At 34.8% G+C, this 25817-nt stretch overlaps 1 protein-coding gene across 13 annotated transcripts in view; it reads right to left on the bottom strand.

Moving 5' to 3' along the window:
• LOC123677093 (fat-like cadherin-related tumor suppressor homolog) overlaps nt 1-25817 on the bottom strand; it is a 439236-nt gene that overhangs the window by 12255 nt on the left and 401164 nt on the right. For 12 of the 13 annotated variants that reach the window (XM_045613559.1, XM_045613562.1, XM_045613564.1 and 9 more), the window contains 7 exons: nt 24172-24324; nt 20388-20598; nt 14820-15201; nt 11953-12613; nt 8561-9821; nt 5204-5428; nt 2827-2850 (listed from right to left, as the gene is read on the bottom strand). In XM_045613559.1, coding sequence (XP_045469515.1) covers nt 2827-2850; nt 5204-5428; nt 8561-9821; nt 11953-12613; nt 14820-15201; nt 20388-20598; nt 24172-24324 — 2917 coding nt within the window. The remainder of the gene's footprint in view (nt 1-2826; nt 2851-5203; nt 5429-8560; nt 9822-11952; nt 12614-14819; nt 15202-20387; nt 20599-24171; nt 24325-25817) is intronic. The other variant, XM_045613566.1, reaches the window with a different exon arrangement.

Raw genomic sequence — 25817 nt, 5'->3', positions numbered from 1 at the left:
TTTGGGTTAAATACTTTTTTGTACTTTCTCTAAAAAAAAGAAGTTAATGTTATATCGCGACCACACCGTTCACTGGATTCAATACCCTTCACTCAATAAGTCCCAGTAAAAAACCATTTTTTCTTAAAAATTCGACTTTATTCGTCAACTTCAAAAGTGATAGGTACCTACAAAGATCCTCTAACTTTTCAATACCTTTTCTGTAGAAAAATTCGACTTTGCTCTCTAAATAGGTTTCAAGATCGGCAATCACTTTCTCAATTTTCTCAAATTTCTTTCCCTGGATCACATTTTAAACGTTGCTGTTGACGGAGCAAAATATTAATAACACATTTTCGCCCATTAAAAAACAGTGTTTCATCTATACACGAAACTCTTTTTCATCCATTTTTCAAGCAACAACAAATATCGAATTACCTGCAAAATCTCGATTCAGACTTAATTTTATGTCTTAATTTTGAAACGTATCTTTTAACGCTTTGTACAACTGAGAAAAAAATAGTATGCTTTCTGTACGCCAGGCCCGAAACCTATTGAGTGACATGTTGTGATATGAGGAGATTTATCCTCTATCCTAATTCTCTATAAAATTTTACTCGAAGTTTAAGTAGCTCGGAAAAAATTTATGTTTAGGAGTGTACTTAGCTAAAGTGTCACCAATAATTATTATTTGTTTCTTCGAATTACTAGTTCAAATCTTCCTACTAATGTAATTATCCCATTCTTGGTAAGAGACTTTTAAATGGGTAAATGTGTTCTTTAGATACACTGCGTATATCGAAAAGAGTATTTTCATTTTTTATGAATTTAAAAAAATCGATAAAACCAAATAGTTTCGACTATTTTTCAAATTTTGATTCCTTAATTTGAGCTTATTACTTTGAATAATGAACCTCCAGAATAGTTATTGGAGAACCTCTAAACCTCGAAGAAATTTCTAACAGTTCACCTCGAACATCAAATTCAATTCGAATGAAGATTATATTTATTTTTTTGCATTTTTTTCTGGCAGAAAGGAAATCTTCAGAGGAAAGGCGGTAGTAGAGTCTCCCGATAACGAAATATATTATGAGATTCAAGGAGGGCGCGACATGTTATCACAATAGAATAGAAAAAGGAGAGATATAAACGTATTCGTTTCTTCAAGCCAAAAATAATTACGTTTGGGACTATCTGTGCTGTTCTGCTCTGTGTTGAAAATGTGTAGGGGCATTTGCGAGAAAAGGTTGACATCGTGCCTTTTTTATTGAAACAATTCGCGGAACAACGTTGTTTCTCCCCTTTTTGCTTTCAGCCAAAGAAATATACAGAGTTCTCAACAGTGGCGCGGAGCTTCATATCTCTAGTGGGGAAAATGAAGGAGTCTAATTTTTTATAAAGTTACCTTGTTGCTTGTGCATTACGTAATAAAAATATTTTCCGTTAAACAAGATGCTCAGTTTTCTCAATTTCGTTTTTTTCAATGAGTAACTAGTTTTTTTCCATTATTTCGTTTTTAAATGAAACATATAAGATCACATGTTTGTTTATTTTTTTTGTCTTCGTTGTCCGACCTTCAGGCTTCTTCTTTATCTTGAGTGATCCCGACAATTTTCATCTGTGAGCTGTCTCTCACTCATCGCTTTCGCTTTCCTACTTCATAAAAATCTTCACTTCGAAAATATTGACGGTTTTCGAGATATTTAGCATGACAGGTTTTTTCCTATATGGTCACTCGAAATATTTGATATTAGTAATAATAAGGTTGCTGTGAGTCGTAGTCAAGTTTATTTCTTGTCAAATATAATAATATTAATGAGTTACTCACTCGAACAATTTGGTAGTACAGATGAGAATGAACAATATTTTTTCTTTATAAAGTTTTATTATTCTCGAAAAAACAGCTGTTTCAAGGAAAACCATTAAATATCATGATATGGTACTCTTGATGAAATTTGTAGTATTCTGCAACTTTTCATTTACAAAATTTAGCAACCTGTTTTCCATACCCTGGATTTCATGCATTTGTATAATATTTGATGAGAAATAAATTCCATTAGGACCTACCTTAACTTTGTAATATAAAATATTCTGAGTGACTAATATACGAAAACAAAAACAGTAATGACGAATATCTGGGAAATTGTCAATATATTCGGAGGATTTGTATGAATTATCAATTTTTCATGTAGAAAAATTGTGGAGGAAAAACATGCTGTGAAAAAAACAAAGTTTGGCCTGCACATGAAAAATATTTTTATTACGCAGTGCGCGAGGAATAAGGACACGGAAAATTTGGTACAATGCAATTATTTTATGGATAATATTTTTATTGGTGCATTCTCACCCTACAAAGCATTCGGGAGGAATCATTCAAACATTTACGTGGGCAACATAAATTGACCCCAAATATTATCATTCGAAATTCACAATTGCATTTTTGATTACTTTCCGATGATTTAATCTGAGAATAATATTGTGGTGTTATCCTATTATTCCTATTTGAAATAGGTAATTGAATCGGAATCAGAGAATTGATTATTCACAACCAGATTACATATGATTAAGCATGCAAAGCTAGGTTATTTTCTGAAGTAATTAATGAAGCCTTAACGTGCAATTATAAGTGGACTAACAGGCTGTTTACAGTGAGGTGGTTTATTCATCATTTGTTAGGAATTTTCAGGCTTGCATCAATCATGAGGAAAATTATGAAAATGTTGATATGATTTCGTCACCATTCTTGAGTGTTTTTTTGTAATGAAATAGATATCTTAAAACCAAAAGAAAAATTCTGGATAAGTACAAGCCTAAAAATGTCCTTATTAAGGAGGTGCAAATACTCACAGGGGCCATTGTTACTGTCGGGAGCTGTGAAAGAGGAAACTATTTAATAGTGACGTTCTTTTTAATTATATTTTGGGTTATGAAACTCAACTAATGTGTTTCATAAAATAAATACGTTTAGTGCGATTATTCAGAATGAATGTTACTTTTTGTGTTAAGAGTATTTCACACCAAAACCAAATCATATACTTGGGAAAAGGTGTTTTTCTATTAGATTATTTCTTATCTTCTACGTTAAGGGAAATACAAAATTTAATCAGCTATACTACATGCAAACCATTTCGATGATTTCAAAATAAAATACTAAATACTGAATATTTTCGTGTTCAAAGATCCGAGCATGTTGAGAAATTCCTTGTCTACGTCAAATTGGAATTTCAAGCATCTTGCAGAATTTAGTTGATAGTCTAAACAAAACCATAGAATATTTACGGAGAATACCGAAAAAAATTATATCCTTGACCACAAGACCCACGCAGCTGATATTTGGAGTGTTGACATGAAACACTTATGTCACATCATCAGAATCATAGAAAATTCAAGATGAAAATTAAATGATAAATTTCCACTATTTCAGATTCGATCGGTTTGATATTTCGCCTCTATATATTTTTTTTATATATCATAGTTGATGATTTATTATTGTTATCATTGGTAAACGAGTTAATAACCAGGTATTTAAAAATAAGTAGAACTCATTGTCTTGTAGGAATTCGAAAGTTCATCACAGTTAATTACCAAAATAATGTCTCAAACCCGTATAAAATTTCAGATGGAAATTTCTCCAGGAGTCCATAAGGAAAACTTCCCTCTTAATAACCCATTTGGAGGATTCTAAACAAAACGAATTCGAAGATCTGGACCTACTGAAAGAGTACCTTAACAAAGTATTCTATTCAGCGTCAATGCTTGTGAACAAGAAACTTCTGGAGAAGTTTTACAACTTCGTCAGGAAAATTTTTCCGCTCTAGACCTGCTTTCGTTGATGAAGTTAGCGTCTTCAAAGGAATCGGATTCATTTTAAGGAATGAGATTGCACGTGCAACAACAGAAATTGCTCGCCGAGTATAATTTCGTCAGTCTACTTCGAATTTCGATGAATGCCAGCAGCTAATGTTTCAAAGTTGCATCAAACAGCTAAGTGAATATGTTAATTGAGAATACACTTGGTTCAACTGAAATCTCTAGTGGCAATTAGTAAAACGTTAATCCTAATGATGGGGCAGAATCGAATATAATTTTTCGAGAACATTGGATTCTGTTGTGTTCTCGATAACTTGATGCTAATTTATCGAATGAATACATTTTCGAAAAATATCTTGGTATTCTCATGGACTTCGTTTCTTGTCAGTCTTTTATTTTCATTGCTGGCAACAAAACCAACAAATCATATCGAACGACCACAGACTTTTTCTGATATGACTCTGACAAATTTTTTAAAACATTATGTACCTCTCCGGGATACATAACTATTAACATTTTCCATACCCAAATAACAAACTTGAAGGGCTTTTTATAATTGTGAATTGTCGTTTCTATACTCGGTGAATTTTTTGAACAAACTTGGCAGAAATGTTTCACTGGTTGAAGGTTCTAATTGATTACAAATTCATTTAAAATAATCTAGTGGCAATTGAAAATTTGATTATGTTTTCAACAGGTTGATGTCTGTCCTCACATTGCAAGGCATTCTTTGAAGCGTTTCGAAGAGGCTATAACGTCAGTATCTTGCCGTGGCCACCCATTTCTCCTGACCCTTCGTCTATCGAAGATGTGTGGGACATGATGAGTAGAAGACTGAAGCAATTTGTCAATCTTCCAGAAACACTAGAATCTCCCCGGGATGAATTATATATTGCCTGTGATCACAAAATTTCAGAAGGGATCCATGGCAAGAAGGGTATGGAAGTGTCAAACTATTAGGGATGGTGTATAACTCATTTTTAAGGAAAGAATGGCTTTATCTTTTGTAGAATTACTATGGATTTATCACCTTTGACTATTTAAAAAAAATCAGCCAAGTTCGTTCGAAAAATTTTAATGTCTTCTTAGTGTTGCATATTTTATGTCACAAAGTATAGTTTCAAAATGGATCGAGAACTGAACCAACACTGTTCTGAATCCACGTTCAAGGTTTATGATCGAAAATTATCGACAAGTTCTCAATTGTATTCGATTGAACCCATCACAAGTTCTTTCTAGCTCACAAAATACCTCCTGAGATTTTCATATCGAAGATGGCGTAGTCTATCGAGTGTAAACGGTCAATAGAATCTCCAACACTGGATCGCGCTGTTCGGAGAAGGCATCATTAAGTAGAAACAAAACGTTGAGGAGAATTGGTGGGATCGTAACCTGACCAACAAAGTGCACTTACCTGTATTGAAATCAAGTGCAAACTCTTCCAAATCGTTGCCTTTGACGATGCTATAAATGAGTTTTCTCGATAATGGTGACTCGGCCACTATCGAAAGGGATAATGGTGAGTGCAGTTCCACATTTTCGGGTATGCTCTCTGAGTAGAACTGCTTCTTGAAAACTGGCATCGATCGATCTATCACTTTTACGTGAACCGTTACGTCTGTTCTGCATGGGGTTATACCTGGAAAGTTGATGAGATTCGATAAAACAGGCAGCAGTAACGTAATTAGTTATAAACTTTTAGATTTTATACTTTGTCTATAAATTACTGTATTACCATAACAAGTGATATACAGTACAGTGCATCCCATTTTGGGTGAGACAGCCAGGTTTCTCACTTGTTATTTAAGATAGAGCCTTGCGGTTTTCACGTTCCTGTCCTACTTTTTTGTGAAACTCAAGTTGGTCTAATCAGATTTTGCATAACTGTTTCCGTTCAAGAGATACAGGGCGATTTTGGAAATTGATACTTTTCGGACCCCTCCTTTATCTTCGAAGTTAGTAGAAATAATGCTGAGGTAAAAACTACATCTGAATCAGAATTCTGCGTAGAATCCAGTGGCGTACTCAATTTTTTCAACACAAAACTATATTTTTTTTAATGGAACACCCTGTATATTATTACTTCGTTGGATTTGTAATTTTTTTTTCTTCAAAATGATGTATGATACTATGTAGGTAGGACGTTCAGAAATATAAAAAAACATTAAAACATCAAATAATGATGGTTTTTTTGTTAATGGGCAATGGATTTCCCATATAAAAAAGAATCAATAATAATAATAATAATAATTAATTGCGATGACAGCTAGATCAGAAGGGTTTTTTCTTCCCAATGCTTGCTTGATAAAACAATGCTGCCAAATGCATAGTAGCCATAATAACAACAAGAATGTTTGTATCATCAATGACCTACTACTTTGTAAAGATCAAAAGTAATAATCCTCTTATTGAAACTTGGGAAATTCATGACCCATTAACAAAAAAACCATCATTATTTGATGTTTTAGTGTTTTTTTATATTTCTGAACGTCCTACCTACATAGTATCATACATCATTTTGAAGGAAAAAAAAATACGAATCCAACGAAGTAATAATATATAGGGTGTTCCATTAAAAAAAATATAGGTTTGTGTTCAATCTTCAAAACCATACCCCGAAAAAAAAATTGAGTACGCCACTGGATTCTACGCAGAATTCTGATTCAGACGTAGTTTTTACCTCAGCATTATTTCTAATAACTTCGGAGATAAAGGAGGGGTCCGAAAAGTATCAATTTCCAAAATCACCCTGTATCGCTTGAACGGAAACAGGTATGCAAAATCTGATCAGACCAACTTTAGTTTCACGAAAAAGTAGGACAGGAACGTGAAATCCGCAAGGCTCTATCTTAAATAACAAGCGAGAAACCTGGCTGTCCCACCCAAAATGAGATGCACTGTACATGATGATAGGAATGGAATATTCGGGTTATTTAAATATCAAGAAGTAGAGACACACTTCATCATGAGACCGAGAATTCGTGTATCCTTGGAACTTCTGGCAGCCAAGTTCACACCAATAGATAAATTTGGTTAACTGGAGGTAAAACTAACGGGTCTGGAGGTAGTTAATGCGGTTAACGTGTGATCTTCATCTATCAAGTGAATTTCGAAAATAAGTCTACGATTTTGAATTATCTAAGAAAAATATTGAAGCTGTTTGTGAAAGTGTTCAAGATATAACATTCTTATTGACAATTGTAATGATGAGATTTATTTTCAATTGTATTGTTATGTGATTTGCAATAGGACTTCAAATCCTATAACAATTCAGTAAGAAGTGAAAGAAAGTTAATTGAATTTTCAGATCTTGCCTCAAGATGGCATTAATGTTGTTTTGCTACAGATGCGAAGGAAAACTTGGATTCTAATTAACTGCCATTTTCTAATATATGGTTGAATCCTGAATCTCACTTCGTGTTCCTCATTGACAAAACTTTCTATGCTGAATGGAAATTTATAAAGTTCTGGGATTGATTGACTAATTAAAGTTTCCTCATCACGAACATATCAAAGGATAACATCGTAAACTAAACCACATATGTTTTCGCCAACCTGAACTGATTTACGATCTTCACACAACTTCTTATAAAATAGCAGATTTTGCCAAACGTTACGTTAAGATACAATAATTTATATTTCATTTCAATAAATTAAAAAAGAATCCATTTGGTTCATTTGAAGAAATATTTTAGGGGAAATTTATTTTTGTCTTGTGGTGTGGTTGTGTACAATAGATCTCCTGTTTAATGAATGAGGATGTATTTTGTGGAAAAAATATTTCAATATAAATGTTCCTATCAAGAAATTTCAATTTTATTTTTCAAATATTTTATAGGTACTTCAGAGTAATAAACATATATAGAGGGAGCATACGTCATTTCCAGTAAGCAAATTTTGTCCCCAACATGAACTATCAAATTTTACATGATGCGAGCGAAAATGAAAATATATCAGTGATACGATATTTCACTCAATTCGCGAGTTTTTCCACAAAGAACGCACATATGTTCCATAGTGAATCAACGTTTTATATTAACTCAAAATATATTGAAATAAATACCTAAATATATCAGAAATTCAGAAACAAAATTCAAGCGCGCCAAACGACGTGAAACAACCGATGACACTAGGAAAGCAAAAGTTGCCAAACCTTGGATTTCAGCAGGTAGATACAGAAAATAATAAATATTCTGCTTATTATGAATTCGGAAAAATATCGGATTCCAAATATTCAAATTTGCATATTTAATCAGGAATCACTCATAAAAATATATATTTCATTCAATATAATATACATTAATAACGATATAGTAATATTTGTGGATTCGAAAATATATCACAATCCAACAATGTAATCTAACCAAGTTGGGGACATGTTAAAATCGCGTATACTCCCTCTATCTATGTTTATTACTCTATAATAGGTACGAATCCGTTTGATATGATATTCAAAAAAAAAAAAATTAACGAAATTTTTATATTCATTCAAATTTTTTACCTGTGAATTAGAAGATGACAAAATTCAAAAATACCTACAGAAGGTATTTCTAAATTGAAAAATTGCGCATTCTACAACGAAGGTGATTTCAATTCAATAACTGGAAGATATCGCAAAAAGACAGATATCTAAAGGTGGTACTATTTGAATATGAATATATGCTAAAGACTAACTCTGAGGATGATTATATGGATATTGAGGGGAATAAGAGCTAGAGTTCAAGTGCTGTAAGGAGATACAAAGGCTAAAATCACACTAATTAACACTCACCCTTGTCATAGGCGGCAATCAACAGTTCATACTCCTTATTGTGTCCCTCCAGACTCTGCTTAATTTCGATATCTCCGCTCTCCCTTTGAACTTTGAACAGTTCACCGTGACCCTTGATCAGCTCATATCTGACCTCTCCATTCTCTGCGGCGTCCAAATCAATGGCGTGGACCTTCGTTATGACGCTACCCTTCTTGTCGTCAACAGAAACGACTGCATAATAAGGCAAGTTCACGAACATCGGGCAGTTGTCGTTAATGTCCACAATCGCAACTTTAACAATCACATGGGCCACCCTCGGTTTTTCCCTGTCGATGTTTACACTCCTCGCCTCCACGATTAGCTCGTAGCTATCCCGAACCTCCCGATCGAACCGTTTTCCGGTAGTCCGGATCACACCGGAAGTATACCCTATCGAGAACATATCGGTGGGATTCAATATACGGAACTCGACGTGTTCGTTTAAAGCGGTCCCCAAAACGTTGACCACGCACACGTTGGTTATCTTCGTGGAGTTTTCTATGATGGAGCCTTCGTAGAGCTCCCTCTGGAACACCAGGCCGGAGCTGTCGGACTCCTCGACCTTCACGAAGACCTTAGCGACCTTGGAGAACTTACCGTCGGATACGCGGACGTGTAGAACGTACAAAGGCTTCATGTTGTTGGGTTGGAGCACCACGACGTGGCCCGTTTGGGAATCGATGCCGAAAACTCCGATTTTGTTGCCTTCTATGATGTCGTATCTCAGTTTGGAGATGCCAGGACTGTCGGGATCTGTGGCGTTGACTTGCAACACCGACACCCCCTTGTAGGTGGGGAGGAGAAGGGTGACGTTGTACACTGGCTGCACGAACCTGGGCGGGGAGTCGTTAACGTCGGTGACCTCGATGTCGACCCTCGCCGTGGTCTCGGAGGAGAGCTTCGGATTGCCAAGATCTGACACTTGAACGTGGAACGAAAAGCTCCGGTGTGTTTCGTAATCCAATAATTTTATCGTCCTGATTGCTCCGGTGTTGGAATCGATCTGGAAATAGCGCCTCGGCAGTATTTCGACGATGTCGTAATGAAGCAGCGCGTTAATTTCGGAATCCGCGTCTATGGCCTTGATAACTAAGGGCTCGCTGGTTCTGGTGAGAATAAGGGAACTGATTGCGGCTGATTCACTGATAACACCCGAATAGTTCGCCTGCACAAATTGCGGGGCATTGTCGTTCTTGTCCAGTATGTGTATTATGACGTTGCAGGTGGCGGAAGCGGAGGCCTGGAAACGGTATAGTTCTGAGATAATCTTATAGATATCGGAGATATATTGAAGTGCACATGTACATATACTTCAATATGGTTTCCACAACAGAATCAATACAGTGTAGAATGTATATTTTTTGAATATATATCGCATGTTGAAGTTTCATGAAATATTAAATTTCAGATATATTTCATATCGGCTTGAGGAAAACATTGAATATCTATTTAATAACTATTACAAATTGTTGGAATAAGGAGAAAAAAGATCAAGAATCTATATTTTCGTGAAAAAGTACCTGGAATTCCTTAATTAGGAAGCTTAGATTGTAATTTACTGAGACTTTGAGTTTTTCTGTTCTTTTACAGTATTTCATTTTGTCAGTTCATCTCAATCTCAAATGTATACTGCTCCACAAGGTATGAAAGTTCAAAAATTTTGTAACCGGTTTGAAAGTTACCGATTCTTGTCCACTTAATGTTCAATCATGAGAAATAAAATGTTTACTTTCTTATATGTATATGAATGGATTTTTGATCCTCGTTTGATAACTTCTACAGTTTCAAGTTCTTGTTGTTTATGTTTTGAAGAATTTCGGATCAGTTATTGTTTTACAATCAAAATCGTAAAATTTGTTTTTTCAATAATGCCTAAAACTAAACTCAGTGCTCGATCATACCAAAAGGGCTTTCGGTATGATCGAGGCCGGACGTAATCTTGTAAGTTAGTGAAAGCATAGTTTCCTGACCATTCATTGAGAAACTGGAAAAGTGACCGAGAAGACACCTAAAATCCACCATTCATGCACAAAAGAAACGTAGAGAGCCTATGAGTACTTGTCGAATCATGCAACAGCGACTTTTGAACGCTTTCGGTGTTTTAAATTGAAACAGTTTGTCGAAGACGTTAATCTTCATTCTCGATGACTTTTGAGGAGTCAAAAAAAGAAATCATATGCAACTTCCATTGGAATGAGCCAATGAGCACTTGAATTGGAACGATCAATGGAGGTCTATATTGTACCAGATGAGTCGAGGTACGAACGGTTTTCGGACAGTTGGCGAGTTCTGGTACTCAAAAATCACAGATCGGTTAAGAAAATTCATCCACGTAGAGGTGGTGTTGGTGCTTGATGCTACCATGGATGTGCATAGAGCAGGTTATTGACAATATTATTCCTTTGTTTCATGCTTCTATTTGCCAACTTATCGTGCGAGAATTATCGATGAAGCTCTGGAATTTCATGGTATTCCGTATTTAGCCCTGGCCCCTTGGCCGCCAGACCTCATTCCCATTGAACACGCTTGGAATTAGCTGCAAAGAGCTTTGTATTCTCATTAATCACCTCCACATAGACAAGAAGTCAGAAAGCTTCTACCGCAAATCTGCAGAGAAATTGATCGAGGCTAATAAAACAATCTGATCGAAAATATGCAAAGACGTGTTCAGTCTGTCGCTGAAATTCGACGAGGCCATACTCTTTACTGAACTTTATTTAATTTTTCAATTTTTAAGTGATTTTGTACAAATACTGAAAACACATCTTCACCTGAAACTGTAGAACTTATGAAATAATGGACGAAAAAATGATTCACAAAAGTAAATGAACATTTAGATTTCTCATTATTAAAAAAATTGAATCTTTTGAAACATTCACAAAATATCTGAATTTCCTTAACTTTTGCGGAGCTGTATATTACACAGTGCTTTTTGAAGCAAAATTGACGAAGATATTTTGCACGTTATATAAATCAGAGTACTTAGAAAGATTTTGTTACATTTTAGACGATTTTTTCGAGCCTGGAATACGTTGTTCTGAACTAGGAAAATATAGCTGAGAACAACAAGTCAATCCAGATTCCACATCCATGAAATGCATTGTAACTGGCGGCGATGAAGAGGCTTATGAATAAAACAGCAAACAAGCTCGGGAACAGCATTTTCTATATTGAAAAATGGGGAAAGCACTGACTTGAAGTCAAGAGCTTTTATGTGCCAATTGAATACTGGGCAATCTTAAATATCGTTCATTTTGAAAGCTAGAAATACATTTATGTAACTTTCTGATTCGCGTAGATTTTCTTTCATGATTTGATTGATTTTTCTCCATGAATTATTCTTAGATTTGCAAAGTATGAAAGACACTTACCATATTCACCGCTACTATAGTGAGATTATACAATTTCACACTTTCATAATCCAAATAAGTTTGAGTCGTGATGACCCCAGTGCTCGGACTGATCAAGAAAGCATTTCCAGTGTTTCCCTCCAAGATTTCGTATTGAAGCGACGACGTGCTTCTAGCAGTCAAATGGGCAACGTAGCTACCAAGGGGTTGGTCCTCGTATATCTCAGCCGCTATGTCTTTCCTCGAGAATCTCGGTGGAGCATTGTCGGCCATTGTGAGGAGTATATGAGCCGGAACAGTGGAGGACAAAGATGGCTGTCCATGGTCTGTCGCTTTGATGCGAAGCATGTACTCGTTGACGGATGTCATGTCAAGTTCTCTAGCTACGGTGATGATCCCAAGGTCGGGATGGATGTTGAACATGTTTCCGATGTTGCCGGACACGATGGAGTAAGTGATTCGGGCATTGTCTCCTTTGTCGTGATCTGCAGCCAGGGCTCTCAAGACAACACTACCAATTGGAGCCGATTCGAAGACTTTTCCCACCAAAATCTGCTCGGAAAAGTGTGGAGCGTGGTCATTGTGGTCGTGTACAACCACTCGTACTCTTGCAAAGTTCCTTTTAGCTGGAGTTCCACCATCGCGGACCATTACTGTGAAGAGGTGTTCGGCTAAGGATTCCCTGTGAAAAAAAGAGTTAGATGCAAGTCGTAGGAAAAAGTGGAATCAAAAGGAAAAAAATTCAACTAATATCAACAAGATTTTGTTTTTTTCTAGCGATGATGGGCATAACGAAAATGAAAATTTGTAATGTAAAGATGATGAAATTCTTCTTCTTACAGTAGGGAATACTGGAATTATTTAAGTAGATTAACAAAAACCTAATGAAAACGTTAACATAAAGAAATCCAAATATTAATATAAGGATGAGGATTAATATAAGGATTCCATTCGGACAGAATAATTATTTGGAAAGTGTATACATAGTCGAAAAACTTACTTTTTTCAGAAGGATTTTACAAAAATGCAATAACACGTTACTTAATAATAATCAGTAAACACACATTTTTTCTCAAAAATTTGACTTTATTTGTCAACTTAATCACCTTCAAGTGTGATACTTATGCATAAAGATAACAATAAAAACTTGTGGGTGATAGCCAATTTTACAAGGCATGTAACCAACCAAACGCTATGTGAAGATTTTAAAAACAAATATTCAGAGAGTTATAAAACACGAAAATAGTGACCATTATGCGAGATTGGATGGGTACTGAAATACGCTATTACAACTACTATATTATCGAACACTAACCAAGAAGTTTGCGGAGACAATATTCAGCTGACCTGATGGAAAACTAAGAGATCTCTCGATGGAGAGAAACTTTTCTCGTTAGATTAAAAGATTGAGGTCAAATGAGCGTAAAGAAATTGTATTTCCATTGGGGATGAAAATGAATGAAATAAAATGCGAAATGCTTTTAAACACAGATTCTATTTGAATTTACGAAATGATTATTTTTTCAGTTTCGATTTTATACTTATTTTATATTATCTTTTCAATAATTATTTCCACAATCATGAAATAGAAAGGGCAATTATGAATTCAGAAAAAAATATTGTGCACAAGTTATAAATGTTTATTGAAATTTATTTGAAAAATATTACCCTTGTACTAAAAAAAAACTCCAGTAAAAGAATGGATGAACAATACATTTCAACGAAAATAGATATAAACGGCTGATATTCTGCGCTACGCTTGGCTAGAAATTCAGTTAAGGCAGCAAAGTAATTAATTTCCTACCTAGGCAGCAAAGTGATTATTCTCAATGCGAATGAAACATTGCATACTTTCAGACAATCAATATTTCTTGCCGCCTTCCTTATTTCTGGAGGAATAAGTACTTCTAAGTCACTGTCCATAATATAAATATATCTGATATTTTTCCAAAAAACTGTGAGATATTTCATCAGTTATCACACTAAAATTGTTATGGAAATATACATTTCCATAATAATTTTAGTGTGATAACTGATGAAATATACATTTCCATAGCAACCAACCATTCCAACAATTTATCACTATAGGAAAAATAAAAAGATTGTGGGAATTGTAATAATTTGCAAATACATTATCCTACATGAGTAATTATAAACAATCGAAGAAAAAATTATATGTTTAACTCAGCAGCAAAGTAAATTGACTGCCTTGACTGAATTCCTAGCCTCGCTACGCTCGCCTATGAACTATCAGCCGCGGCAGTCAATCTACTACTTTGCTGCCCTGCCTAGTAAAACAAATAACTATTTTCACCGATTGTTTATGATGACATATGTAGGATCGAATTTCATAGAAATCACAATTATTGAAATGGTTGGTTGCTATGGAAATTTATAATGTCTATAATAATTATATAGTTTAACAACTTATGACATGTTTTATTCCCATTGAGAATAATTAGGAGCTGTCAATCGGAAAAAAATATTTATTTCATGAGAATTTGATCGAATTCGCAATAGAATCTCAAAATTAGTTTTGTAAGCAGTAAAAGGATTTTTTGAACCTGCCAATTTCCTTCGACCTCTGACGTCATAACATTGCTAAAATAAATGGACTATATTTATTTATTTATATCCCCGATTTATCACTCTTTGGACACTTGGAAAAATCACCTGTTTTTCCCTTCAAACACCTTTAACGAAAAGTGACGAAAATAAAACTGAGAAATGAACAGCTTAAACCCTAAAACGCCTTCGAATCTGCTTCCTAAACGAGCGACAAACTCCAATAACAGCCGGAAAAATTGATTTCCTCAACGATCATCCTTGGCGTAAGAATAAAAGAACACAGGAACGCACTTTTCCGTAATGAAAACCAAACAACCTACCTGTCCAAGTTGGAGGCAAGATATATCACCCCGCTTATCGAGTCGATCTTGAAGGTCTGCAGGGAGATTGCATTCCTCGCCGAGTACAAACTGTAGATGAGCTTGCTCCCAGCGTCTTTGTCTGTCGCTTTCAACTTCAGGATCTCGGTGGTCGGCGGTACAGCCTCCGATATGTCCACCTGATACAGACTCTCGGAGAATTCTGGACGGTGGTCGTTTATATCGATCACAGACACGTTGAGCAGCTCGTAGACCGTGTTCACGGAATCGCTCACGCTGATATTCAGGGTGTAGTGGTCCTCCACCTCGTGATCTAATTTTCGGGCCAGTAGGACGTTGCCCAGGTCACGCCCGATGAAGAATTCGTTTCGGGGATCCCCACCTGCAAAGACAATGATCGGATTAGGGATGCGACGCTGCTGGTATGGAAATTTAGGAAATTTCCGGTTACGTACGGCAGGAACGGTCGGATTGTCTATTAATATCAATTATTCGTGACGCGCTTCACTTTAGACCTTACACCTGAGGTTGGGAAGGGGGGATATTTTTTTGCACACGCTTGTTTTAGGGTGGCTATCATGTTACGAAATTGTCTGTGGCACTAGCAAAGGTATGATATGAGTTTTTATGTCGGTTACTATTATCATACTTGATGATTATTTATTTGAATTGGATATAAAGGGTGTTTTTTTAGAGATATACAATTTTAAATTGCAATAAAACAACGATGGATTATTCGATTGACATGAATTTTATTTATCCGCAAGATAATCTTGTGACATTACATTTCAAATATGATTTCTAGCATATGACCGCCACGGCTGGCTCGGATGTAGTCCAATCTGGACGTCCAATTTTCGATTACTTTTTCCAACATTTGTGGCCGTATATCGGCAATAACACGGCGAATGTTTTCTTCCAAATGGTCAAGGGTTTGTGGCTTATCCGCATAGACCAATGACTTTACATATCCCCACAGAAAGTAGTCTAGCGGTGTTAAATCACAAGATCTTGGAGGCCAATTCACAGCTCCAAAACGTGAAATTAGGCGGTCACCAAACGTGTCTTTCAATAAATCGATTGTGGCAAGAGCTATGTGACATGTTGCGCCGTCTTGTTGGAACTACAGCTCCTGGACATCATGATTGTTCAATTCAGGAATGAAAAAGTTAGTAATCATGGCTCTATACCGATCACCATTGACTGTAACGTTCTGGCCATCATCGTTTTTGAAGAAGTACGGTCCAATGATTCCACCAGCCCATAAAGCGCACCAAACAATCAGTTTTTCTAGATGTAACGGTGTTTCGACATACACTTGAGGATTAGCTTCACTCCAAATGCGGCAGTTTTGTTTGTTGGCGTAGCCATTCAACCAGAAGTGCGCTTCATCGCTAATGGACGTAGTGCGCGATACGTATTCCACACAGAACCATTATTTTCGAAATAATATTGCACTATTTGCATTGCAAGCTTTGTTCAGGCGTGAGTCTATTCATGATGAATTGCCAAACCAAACTGAAAATAAATCAATTGACAGCTGTTAAATCGGTCGCCATCTTGAACAGTGATGCCAACTTAAAGTTATATACCTCGAAAAAAAAACCCTTTATTACTTGAATTGATTGATTTTTTGTATAATTCAGAATTCACATTGGAAATGTCAAAGAGTGAAGAGAATTCAGGGTGAAAAAAAGGAAAAATCACTAAATTTTACACTTGTTATGATTTATTATTTCTTTCTGTTCATTGAAATATCTTAAATCAATGAAGAGAGGTGGTTTACTACTTGAGAAAAATGTTAGATTCTTGTTATCCATCCTAAGTTTTCTGTGTCGATATCTCTAAATTCCTATTCGAGATCAATCGGTTATATTAGAGCCAGAATATCTAATAATTAGCCACTAGGATACTACAAAGGACCAGGCATCTAAATAATAATAGTAACCAATTAATTTGAAATGATAATATTGTTCTTTGTAGATCTTCATGCTCTTAATAAGAAAAGCTGATCAGAAGACTTTGATCAACGCTGGTTCTCAAGTTATAGGGTTTCCAAAGTAGACATAGCGATACAGCTTTAGGTGTAGAACTTTGCTTCCGCTATTTTGCAATAGCGGTAAGTGGTAGTCGAAATGAAAAAATCGTCATAAATATCATACAATAAGCTCGGATATTCGTAAACATAACGCCATCGAAATATAAGTCGATTTGTGTCTGCATCATAAAGTTATTCTAGATTAAACATGCAAGCTTACAAGACAAATTCTCGTCATTTGCGTGAGATTTTAATTTTCTGCTTTAATATGAAGAAATCTGCGGCAGAGGCTCATCGAATGCTCTCAAATACCAATGGTGAGGTTAGTGGAAGAACGTGTGGTTTCAACGCTCCAAGAACGAAAACTAGCATGGCGGTGGAAGTGAGAAGGTTTTCAGAGATGCAGAATTGGAGGTATTACTTGATCAAGACTCAAGTCAAATGCAACAAGAATTGGCAGGATCATTGGAAGTGACACAACAAGCCATTTCAAAACGTCCGAAAGTCATGGGAGTGCTTCCGAAACAAAGAAATTGAGTGGCGTACGAGTTGAAACCGAGAGATGTTGAATGGCGTTTGTTTGCTTGTGAACAGCTGCTTGCAAGGCGAAGACGGGGAAGATTTTTGCATTGCATTGTGACTGGAGACGAAAAATGAGTTATGATGAAGTAAAAAAATGTATCGATTCGTGGATCGCTTCAGAAGATGACCAGTTTCTTCCACACGGGATTCGTGTGCTACCCGAAAGAAGGGAGAAAGTAATGGCCAGCGATGGATAATACTTTGAATCATAAATGCATAACCAGTTTTTACAATAAAGCCTTTTTCTTCTTTTCAATACAAAGATTTCTCGAAAACCGAGAATGCATGTTTTGTTTTTTGGAACTTGAACCAGTACTCTGTTATATCTGCAAGGATATTCTTAAGAAATATTTTGGACATTATGTGGAATATTTTTTGAAAGGAAATCCAAAACAATTTGAACTTAATTCAATAATTCGTATTATATCAATCCTCTTAAACTAATAATAATAATAAAAATAACAAATGTCATCCAATGAATTTGAAAAGATTATTTTAACTAACCAAAGTGCAAAACCCTCATTACATCTTGTGAACTATTTTAGCTTTGAAATAATTGTTTACTCCTTATCTCAACCGAAGAAAACAACTTGTTTACCTACAGAGCGATAGCACAATTTCAACCGAATAATTCCCCCTTGCTCTAATGTTGACAAATGGTTTCTTGCTCAAATATTAGTGTATCCTCATTTTTATGCGAAATTTCAGAAAGCTTTCTGCAAGGCTGGTGGAGCTTGCCAGGTATAACGAACCAGTAATTTCATTAGCTGGCAGAAAGGAAGGAAGACAAATGAGAAATCTCATCCGTTCATTTATTGGCACATTTGAGAATCAATTTCTTTCTAGACGTAACGTCATACACATAAGGCAGATTGAATTATCGTGTCAAGGAGTATCGTCACATAAATTCATAATGGGTCAATAAAAACGGCTAGGGAAATAGGAAGTTCCAGATAATGGCTTTTCTCGACGAAGAAAAGAGATTGGATACCAAAGAATATCACTTGGATCGGGGTGTTATACAAAGTATCTAACCTCACACAATATTGATTTATAGGGAGATTCATAATCGTGATTTGAAGAAAGTGAAATGATCGAATTTCCACTTGTTCATATGTATGGAGTGTTCAAACAAGACTGTCAAAATTTGATTTCAGAAGAAGTCAATTCTTGAATATTCACATTAGAAGTAACACAGTCGAAATTTCTTCCATTTGTTCAAAAATTATCTGATGAGTAGGTATATTCTGCTTTCGAGTCTTTTTAAACGTTAGAAGAAACTTTGTGAACAACTTTGGGATCAAAAAACGTTTGATCTTCAGATCTTCTTTCTCCTCCTGGTTTGGAATTCTAAGCAATTATTTCGATCATTCAAACAACGGTGAACATATAAGGCATCTTTATATTGCAAGTCAAGACATTTTTCTTTTTTTATGGAGATGAAAATTAACGATTTTCTCGAGGGTGTTCTGGATTGGAAATTCATCGTGAAAAGTCCGCAGGATACAGGAAATTATGAGGAGAATCATTTGATGTAGCAGAAAAGAACATATTATGCTACTTTTTAATTGAAAATATTGAAAGTCGGCTTATATTTTATCCTGATCGCTGAATGTACGAAGTTGAAATTAAAAAGCTAATGGAAAAATTTCGAAGATAATTGATATAGAGCACGTCTCGAAAGTCGAGACGTGGCCAAATAATTAAATATTTTAATAATTGTTGTTTTAGATGAAAGATCCTCTAATTAATTGAAAAAGGTCACCATTCATGAGTTATTGAGATTCTTATGAATGAAATGGTAGCGAGTTCACATTTTTTTAAAATGTTTATGAAGAAGAAATTTTTTTTCGAACAAACCCTTTTCATTTTCGATCCTGCAATTACTAAGTATTATATGACTGTTTGCCGTTTGGATCGAAAATGTACAGGGTGTTTATATAAATCATGGACTTGGACAACTCGAACTCATTCAAAATCAAGATTTTCAAATTTGAATCTATATTTTTTGTTATTTCAGTTGACTCTACGTACAAAAATAGTGCAATCCCTGTACCTAAAATGAATACTTCAAGAGTTATCGAGAAAGAACTTCAAATGATGAAAAACCTAATTTTTTAACTGTGTGGAGTAGTCCGGAAAATGCAGAAAGAAACTAAATTTCAATGTTTTTATACCTGAATTAGGTATACATTTCATGAATTATAACTAATTTTTCGTTGCGTTGGGATTGGTGAGAAATCCATAAAAGTTCTTCGATAACTCTTAATATATTCATTTCAGGTTTGCTCAAGTAATCTCCACTATTTTTGTACGTTGAATCAACTGAAATAATAAAAAAATATAGGTTCTAATTCGGAAATCTTGAGTTTTGATGAATTTGAGTTGTCCAAATTCATAATCTTCTGATGAACACCCTGTACATTTTCAGTTCAAACCGCAAACAGTCTTATAAAACTACGTATTTGAATCGAAAATGGTGAAGGTTTTTTGCTGAAATATTCGAAAAATTTTGAGTCCTCGTCGCCACCATTTTTGTCATAAGAATCCCATTAACTCATGAACCGTTGAGTTTTTACCCAAGGTATGGCATATTGCTGAAATTGTCATCAACAAAGCTATCTAATGATGCAATGATATACTGGGTGTGCCATTCGAAATAAGGATGTAGTAGTCTGTTTCCGGTATAACCGGAAGTTGTTGAGACCTGAAAATATTTTAGGGAGAAATATCATTGTCTCACAAAATTGTGATCTGGTTTCCATAAACTTCTAATACGCCATCGGGTAAAGATGAATCTTACAAACTGTTGTAAAATTTTGGTGGTCAAAATTTCTGTTATCAATTTCGATGAATAAGCTTTTCAAACCCTTAATCAATAGAGGAAATCAGTACGTTTATAACACATCGAATGGCATTGGCTGCGTTTCGATGAAAGGATAACTCACCGACAATATTGTACCACAGAGTGTCATTGTCCTGATCTGTGGCAGATATGAGCGACACCAGGAATCCTATTTCATCACCTTCTGTCAATTTAACTGGAGCTGGTTGTTTTACGACTGGAGGATGTTTCGACTTTGATGGTACAGGAACGACAGTGATGGTGACTTTACATGTGCTTTGACGAGAAACGTTTCCGCTGTCGGTTGCTCTTATCTGAAAAGAAGAAATGAAATAATGTTAATTTAGGACAGTTCAGAATCGTGAAAATACTCCAAATTTCAAACAATGGTTCATTATTTCTTTCTGCTTGAAAAATATTCCGATTCAAAGATTACTCAATAAAAAGCCAATTGAGAAATAAAGAAAGAATTCATCCTCTTAGGACATGAACCTGTAGCCGCGAGATCGGTACACCAAAGAGTATGTTTCTAGGCTAATCAAGTATTATAGCAAACTTGGTACGATGCAAATATCAACGTTATATTCGGAGGGAAATATTGAAGAATCCATATCTCCGAAACTAATTGTATTAGATTTTTGCTGTGGAAAATATTTCATTCACGATTGGTTCCACAAAACTTTGATTGACCTATCAACTCCTTGATTGTAGTTTGAAATCTATGGTAGTGTCAAACATGAAATGTCTCGCGCAGACACCTGTGTTTGTTTACGCAACTAAGTTGAATTTTTTCGAAATAGAAGTAGGTGCTTGTATTTTTCGAGTTCATTTGGTCACGAGTGACAATAGTTTAGTATGCAATAAGTGGGGAAAGTCCAACTTTTCTCACGAGTGTGGAAGTTTGTGGCACGAGCCTGAAAGGCGATGTTGCACACTATATTTTTCTTGCAACTGCACAAATTTAAAGAATTCAAAAAATGAACCTAATTCAATTCAAAATGGCCTTCCTTGACAGTATCTGTGCATTTCTTGCGTTCCCATAGAAACGACTTCTCAAAAGCCAAATTTCATTGGTCTACCAAGTGAGGAGTGGGCAAAGTGCCGTGTGGAATAATATTTCTCACAGTATGAGCAATGCATATCTTTGAAATTGAGTAAGCTGTGAAGAATACGCTACTTTCCATAGCAGTTCTAGGAAAATCCCCTTTTCTCACTCGTGTGTTTGCGACACCTGTCTTTCAGACTCGTGCCTGAAAATTCTGCACGAGGCTTCAAATTGTCATTCCGCATCCAAATGCTAGTATGCAATATTCAAATTGACAGGAAAAAAATCCGAATTTTTAAAATTTAGGGAAAAAAGAATTTCGATTATCTCATGGAGCCGGCTTTCTAAATGATCAATGTAGTGTTGTGAAATAGTAACAAAGATGAAAAAGTTTTGAAATAATGGTGAATAATGGTTGTACAAAGCTAGGAATTGAATTTTAAAATTCCATTGATGAATTGAACATATATTTCTAACACGTTCGGTTCACAACCTTCCCATCAGATTCGACTGTTCAATCATACAAATGGACATACAGGTTGCATGCAATCATTACCGGTAATAGCTTCAGTTGACACTTTGATACAAAAACAATTCCGGCAAATCTAATTATGAAATAAAACATTCAAAATACATCGGAAATATTTATTTTGTTGGTACTTCCAAACTGCCATCGGCGAGCTGTATCAACAATTAATTAATTCAAATATGTGCAATGAAAATAAAATATGCATTTGTTGCACGGCTGTTTGCGTGATTTGTTGTACCCTAAAAAGTTTGATACGCATATTTCGATGATTTTTTCGCTCAACGTTAATGCACGTCGGGCCGGAATAACGTCGACCGAAATAAAAATGGGAGAAAACATTAAAACGAATTTATTGTCGGCGCTATCATTGTTGGTATTATCTATGTATGTTTTATGACCCTAAATATCGAGATGAACCGTGAAATATAATGGCAGAAACACAATTGGAAACCTACATATTTTTGAGGGGATGAATAAATATGTGGATTTTCATATGTTCGTGGAAAAAATATTTGTGCGCCATTCGATTCTTCGGTGGGCTATTGAAAACCCTTCTAAAACTTGAAATGGTCGAATGATCGGGACTAGAGTAGACTGATTTGTTTCCATAACATTTCATTTGCACCCACACAAGTTTGAATGAAAGTTCCGTATTTGTTTAATAGATATATTCGGAGAGAGATAAGTAACTTGAAAATTCGTAACGTTTCAAGCAACTATTAATTCAAATCCTCAGATATAGAAACATACAGCGTATTCCTAAATCGGAGGTACGAATGAGAATGAGAGATTTCTTGTATAATTTTAAGGGAAAAACTATAAACGTAGGCCCACAAACGGTTAGAGATTCGAGATACAGGGTGTTTCTTGTAGTACGACCTTTTTCTGATGATTATAGCAGTTTATCGAATATTCATTAATCATCGTTGCTACATAAAGTATAAATAAGTACCAAAACTTACCATGGTTTTACTCATGACTGCTTATTAACTGGATCTTTATAATGATTTGGATATTCCTGACATTACTTACAAGAAAATTGTTTAAAAGTAATTTTTTAGTCCCACGCACGGGTTCCACCAAAAAAAATAAAATCTACGTATATCTCTGCATGGTGATATTGTCATATGTATGGTATTAACGATATTGTTATGATCATGCAGAGAAACGGTTTGAAAAAAGTCAAATGATCAACTTTGGTAAGAAATAATTAGGAATTTCAAAAATAATATTTATTTTAGAAAAAATTTGTGGCGTACCATCAATGTCTGTCAAAACAGGCAGGTTCAATTACGTACGAACGCCACTGGTGGAAATTAAACATAAAGTGAAATATTAAAAAATGTCTTTTGATTCAAACATGTATGACAAATTTCATTAAAATATCTGAAGTGGAGTTGTAGATATTAACAATGAATGATTTATATTTGAAAACTTTACCACCCTGTATCTCAAAACGTATAAACATATAAAATTTTTTTCTTAAAATGGGCCCAAACATCACCCCCATAAATATTGGCATTCAATAAGGAAACAACCTGTGTATAAGGTTACTATAGGGTTAATATAGGGTGCCCTATTCAAGAAACATCAACCCTCCTGTATATCTCTAACATGGTAGGTATTTGATTTCTATCATCTGTTATGATTATTATATAAACAATAAAAATGACTGAAAAAAACGTTTTATAATTTTTCACAGAAACGAAGATAAAGTGAAATATTTCAAACAGTCATTTTTAAGAAACACCCTCTAATTGGAGAACGAATCAATATATCTATGATTTGCTTAATGTCACAAAAAAAAAAAATTATCGGCAGTCCCTAAAATCTTTTAGTTCTCGAGATGCTTTTAGTGAGCATCGAATTTGGGACACCCTGTATAATATTCGAACAGAAAGATCATTCTAACACTTAAAATACATCTATTCATCAAATTTCAACTCAATCGAATTTTTTGTTATTTTTTTCAAATATTCTTCTTGAATTTTCCATGTGTTTGGATGGTCATTTGAGATTATCCTCCGCTTAAATTTGAAAAATGCACGATATAATAAAGCGCTCTGCTTGGGGAACGAGTGCTCAAAAAGACTGGTCTTTGACCCATTTCACAATGAACGAAATAATCACCTTAAATGTTTAAACTTCGAAGGATCGAAATTGAATCCACTCTCAACTGAAACAGTTGACGACGTTCAATTACTTTGCTCTCACAAAAATTCTATTTCGTTCAGCGAGTCCTGGGATTAAATTCCCAAAGAGTAGGTAAACTGCCCAACTAACATTACTTGAAATAAAGCCGGGCATACTCACATTCAACTCGTAGACTTGTCCGGGTTCGAATCCCTTCTGAGCGTAGACCATCCCTGTGGAGTTGTCGATCCTGAACTTGGATTTGCCCTTGCCGGACTTGATGCTGTAATGGAGCAGAGCGTTGAGTCCTTCATCTCGGTCGTAAGCCAGCACCTACAGGAGACAAAATGAGATATAATATCCGCAAAGACGAATATAAAGCTGTCGATCTAGCGTAGTCCGAGGATTTGCAGAAAAATATGGGGCTGAGCACTTATTGGTTTGTGCGGAATTGAGATGTAATGTTATGGTTATACCAATAGTAGACGAACATGTTGGAACTACCCGGATTCTGGGTGTTAGAGGGTTGTTTTATTTCATACCAATTTTCTCGAAAATGCTTGCTTCGATCTATATAATCATAAAACATGATCTTTGTATGGACGGAAGACCTAACCTAACCCAACTTCGTCGATAAAAGAAAAATCTCTGTATAAACGGAATATTGCATGAGTGAAAAGTGTTCGCCAGAGAGTGTTTTCATATTTTCTAGAATAGAATTAATACGTTGAAAAATAGATCTTGCATCAACAAGTTATGTGTAGTGATTGTGTTTAGAGTGAAAAAAATTGATATTGACATAGTTTCCTAACTAAGACAGACTGCCACGTTTTCACTACAGATTATGATTCAGGGGATTGCAGCTCGGAACTAGTTTTCTTTCTTCGTATAATGAAATTGATACACAATTAAATGCAAATAAATTACTTAAAATTAATGATGAAGATGTTGGAAGATGCTTTAAGATAACAAATATATAAATCATGCATCATGAAGTTTCGATACTATATCATTGACCCAGTTATAGAGATGTCTCTACAATGATGATAAATGGATATAATATTCTATTACGAAAATATTACTAGAGGATTTCAAGTCAATTCCAAACAGAAATGTTAAAAACATTTTTCATATTCATATAGTTATAGAATTTAGGTATTTGGTTCAACCGATTTGAAATTGATGGAACTAAGTGTGATGATTCATATTTATAAATTGTACAAGGTTTTCCTGATATTTTTCAAATGAAACAAAAATGAAAAAATTCGAACCGCAAAATAAAAATATTTTTTCTCGAGTGAAAGACGTTCCAATAGAATTGGTAAAATTTGAAATTGTTATAATATAATATATAGTTTATTGAAAAAGTACAATTTGTATAAAAAATCAATAACATTTAAAATATATATATATATATATATATATATATATATATATATATATATATATATATATATATATATATATATATATATATTGTTATGGAATGGTATTATCAACTTATAAAATCAATGAGAATACATTACCAGACTCTATCCTTCGGAAACTACAGCAAATTCATCAAATAGATAATAAATTTTAACTTGATATGATCCAATAATTTTAAAGAAAAGTAGAGTAACTTTATTCATTTATTCCATTCATTTGCACATTATAAAAGTAGCATAAATCCAATATTTCTAAAGTACTATATCAATATTCATTCAAAACATCTCAGGATCTGAAACAAAATGAAAATATCAATAAAATTCAAGTTCAATTTGATAAAATCAACAAAAGATATTCAATTCAAGTATCGGGAACCATTTATATATCATGTAAATAAT

This window comes from Harmonia axyridis, chromosome 3, assembly GCF_914767665.1.
Source record: "Harmonia axyridis chromosome 3, icHarAxyr1.1, whole genome shotgun sequence".
Taxonomy (NCBI): Eukaryota; Metazoa; Arthropoda; class Insecta; order Coleoptera; family Coccinellidae; genus Harmonia; species Harmonia axyridis.
Note: the sequence above shows the minus strand (reverse complement) of the source record. Positions and strands in the feature narration are given on the sequence as shown.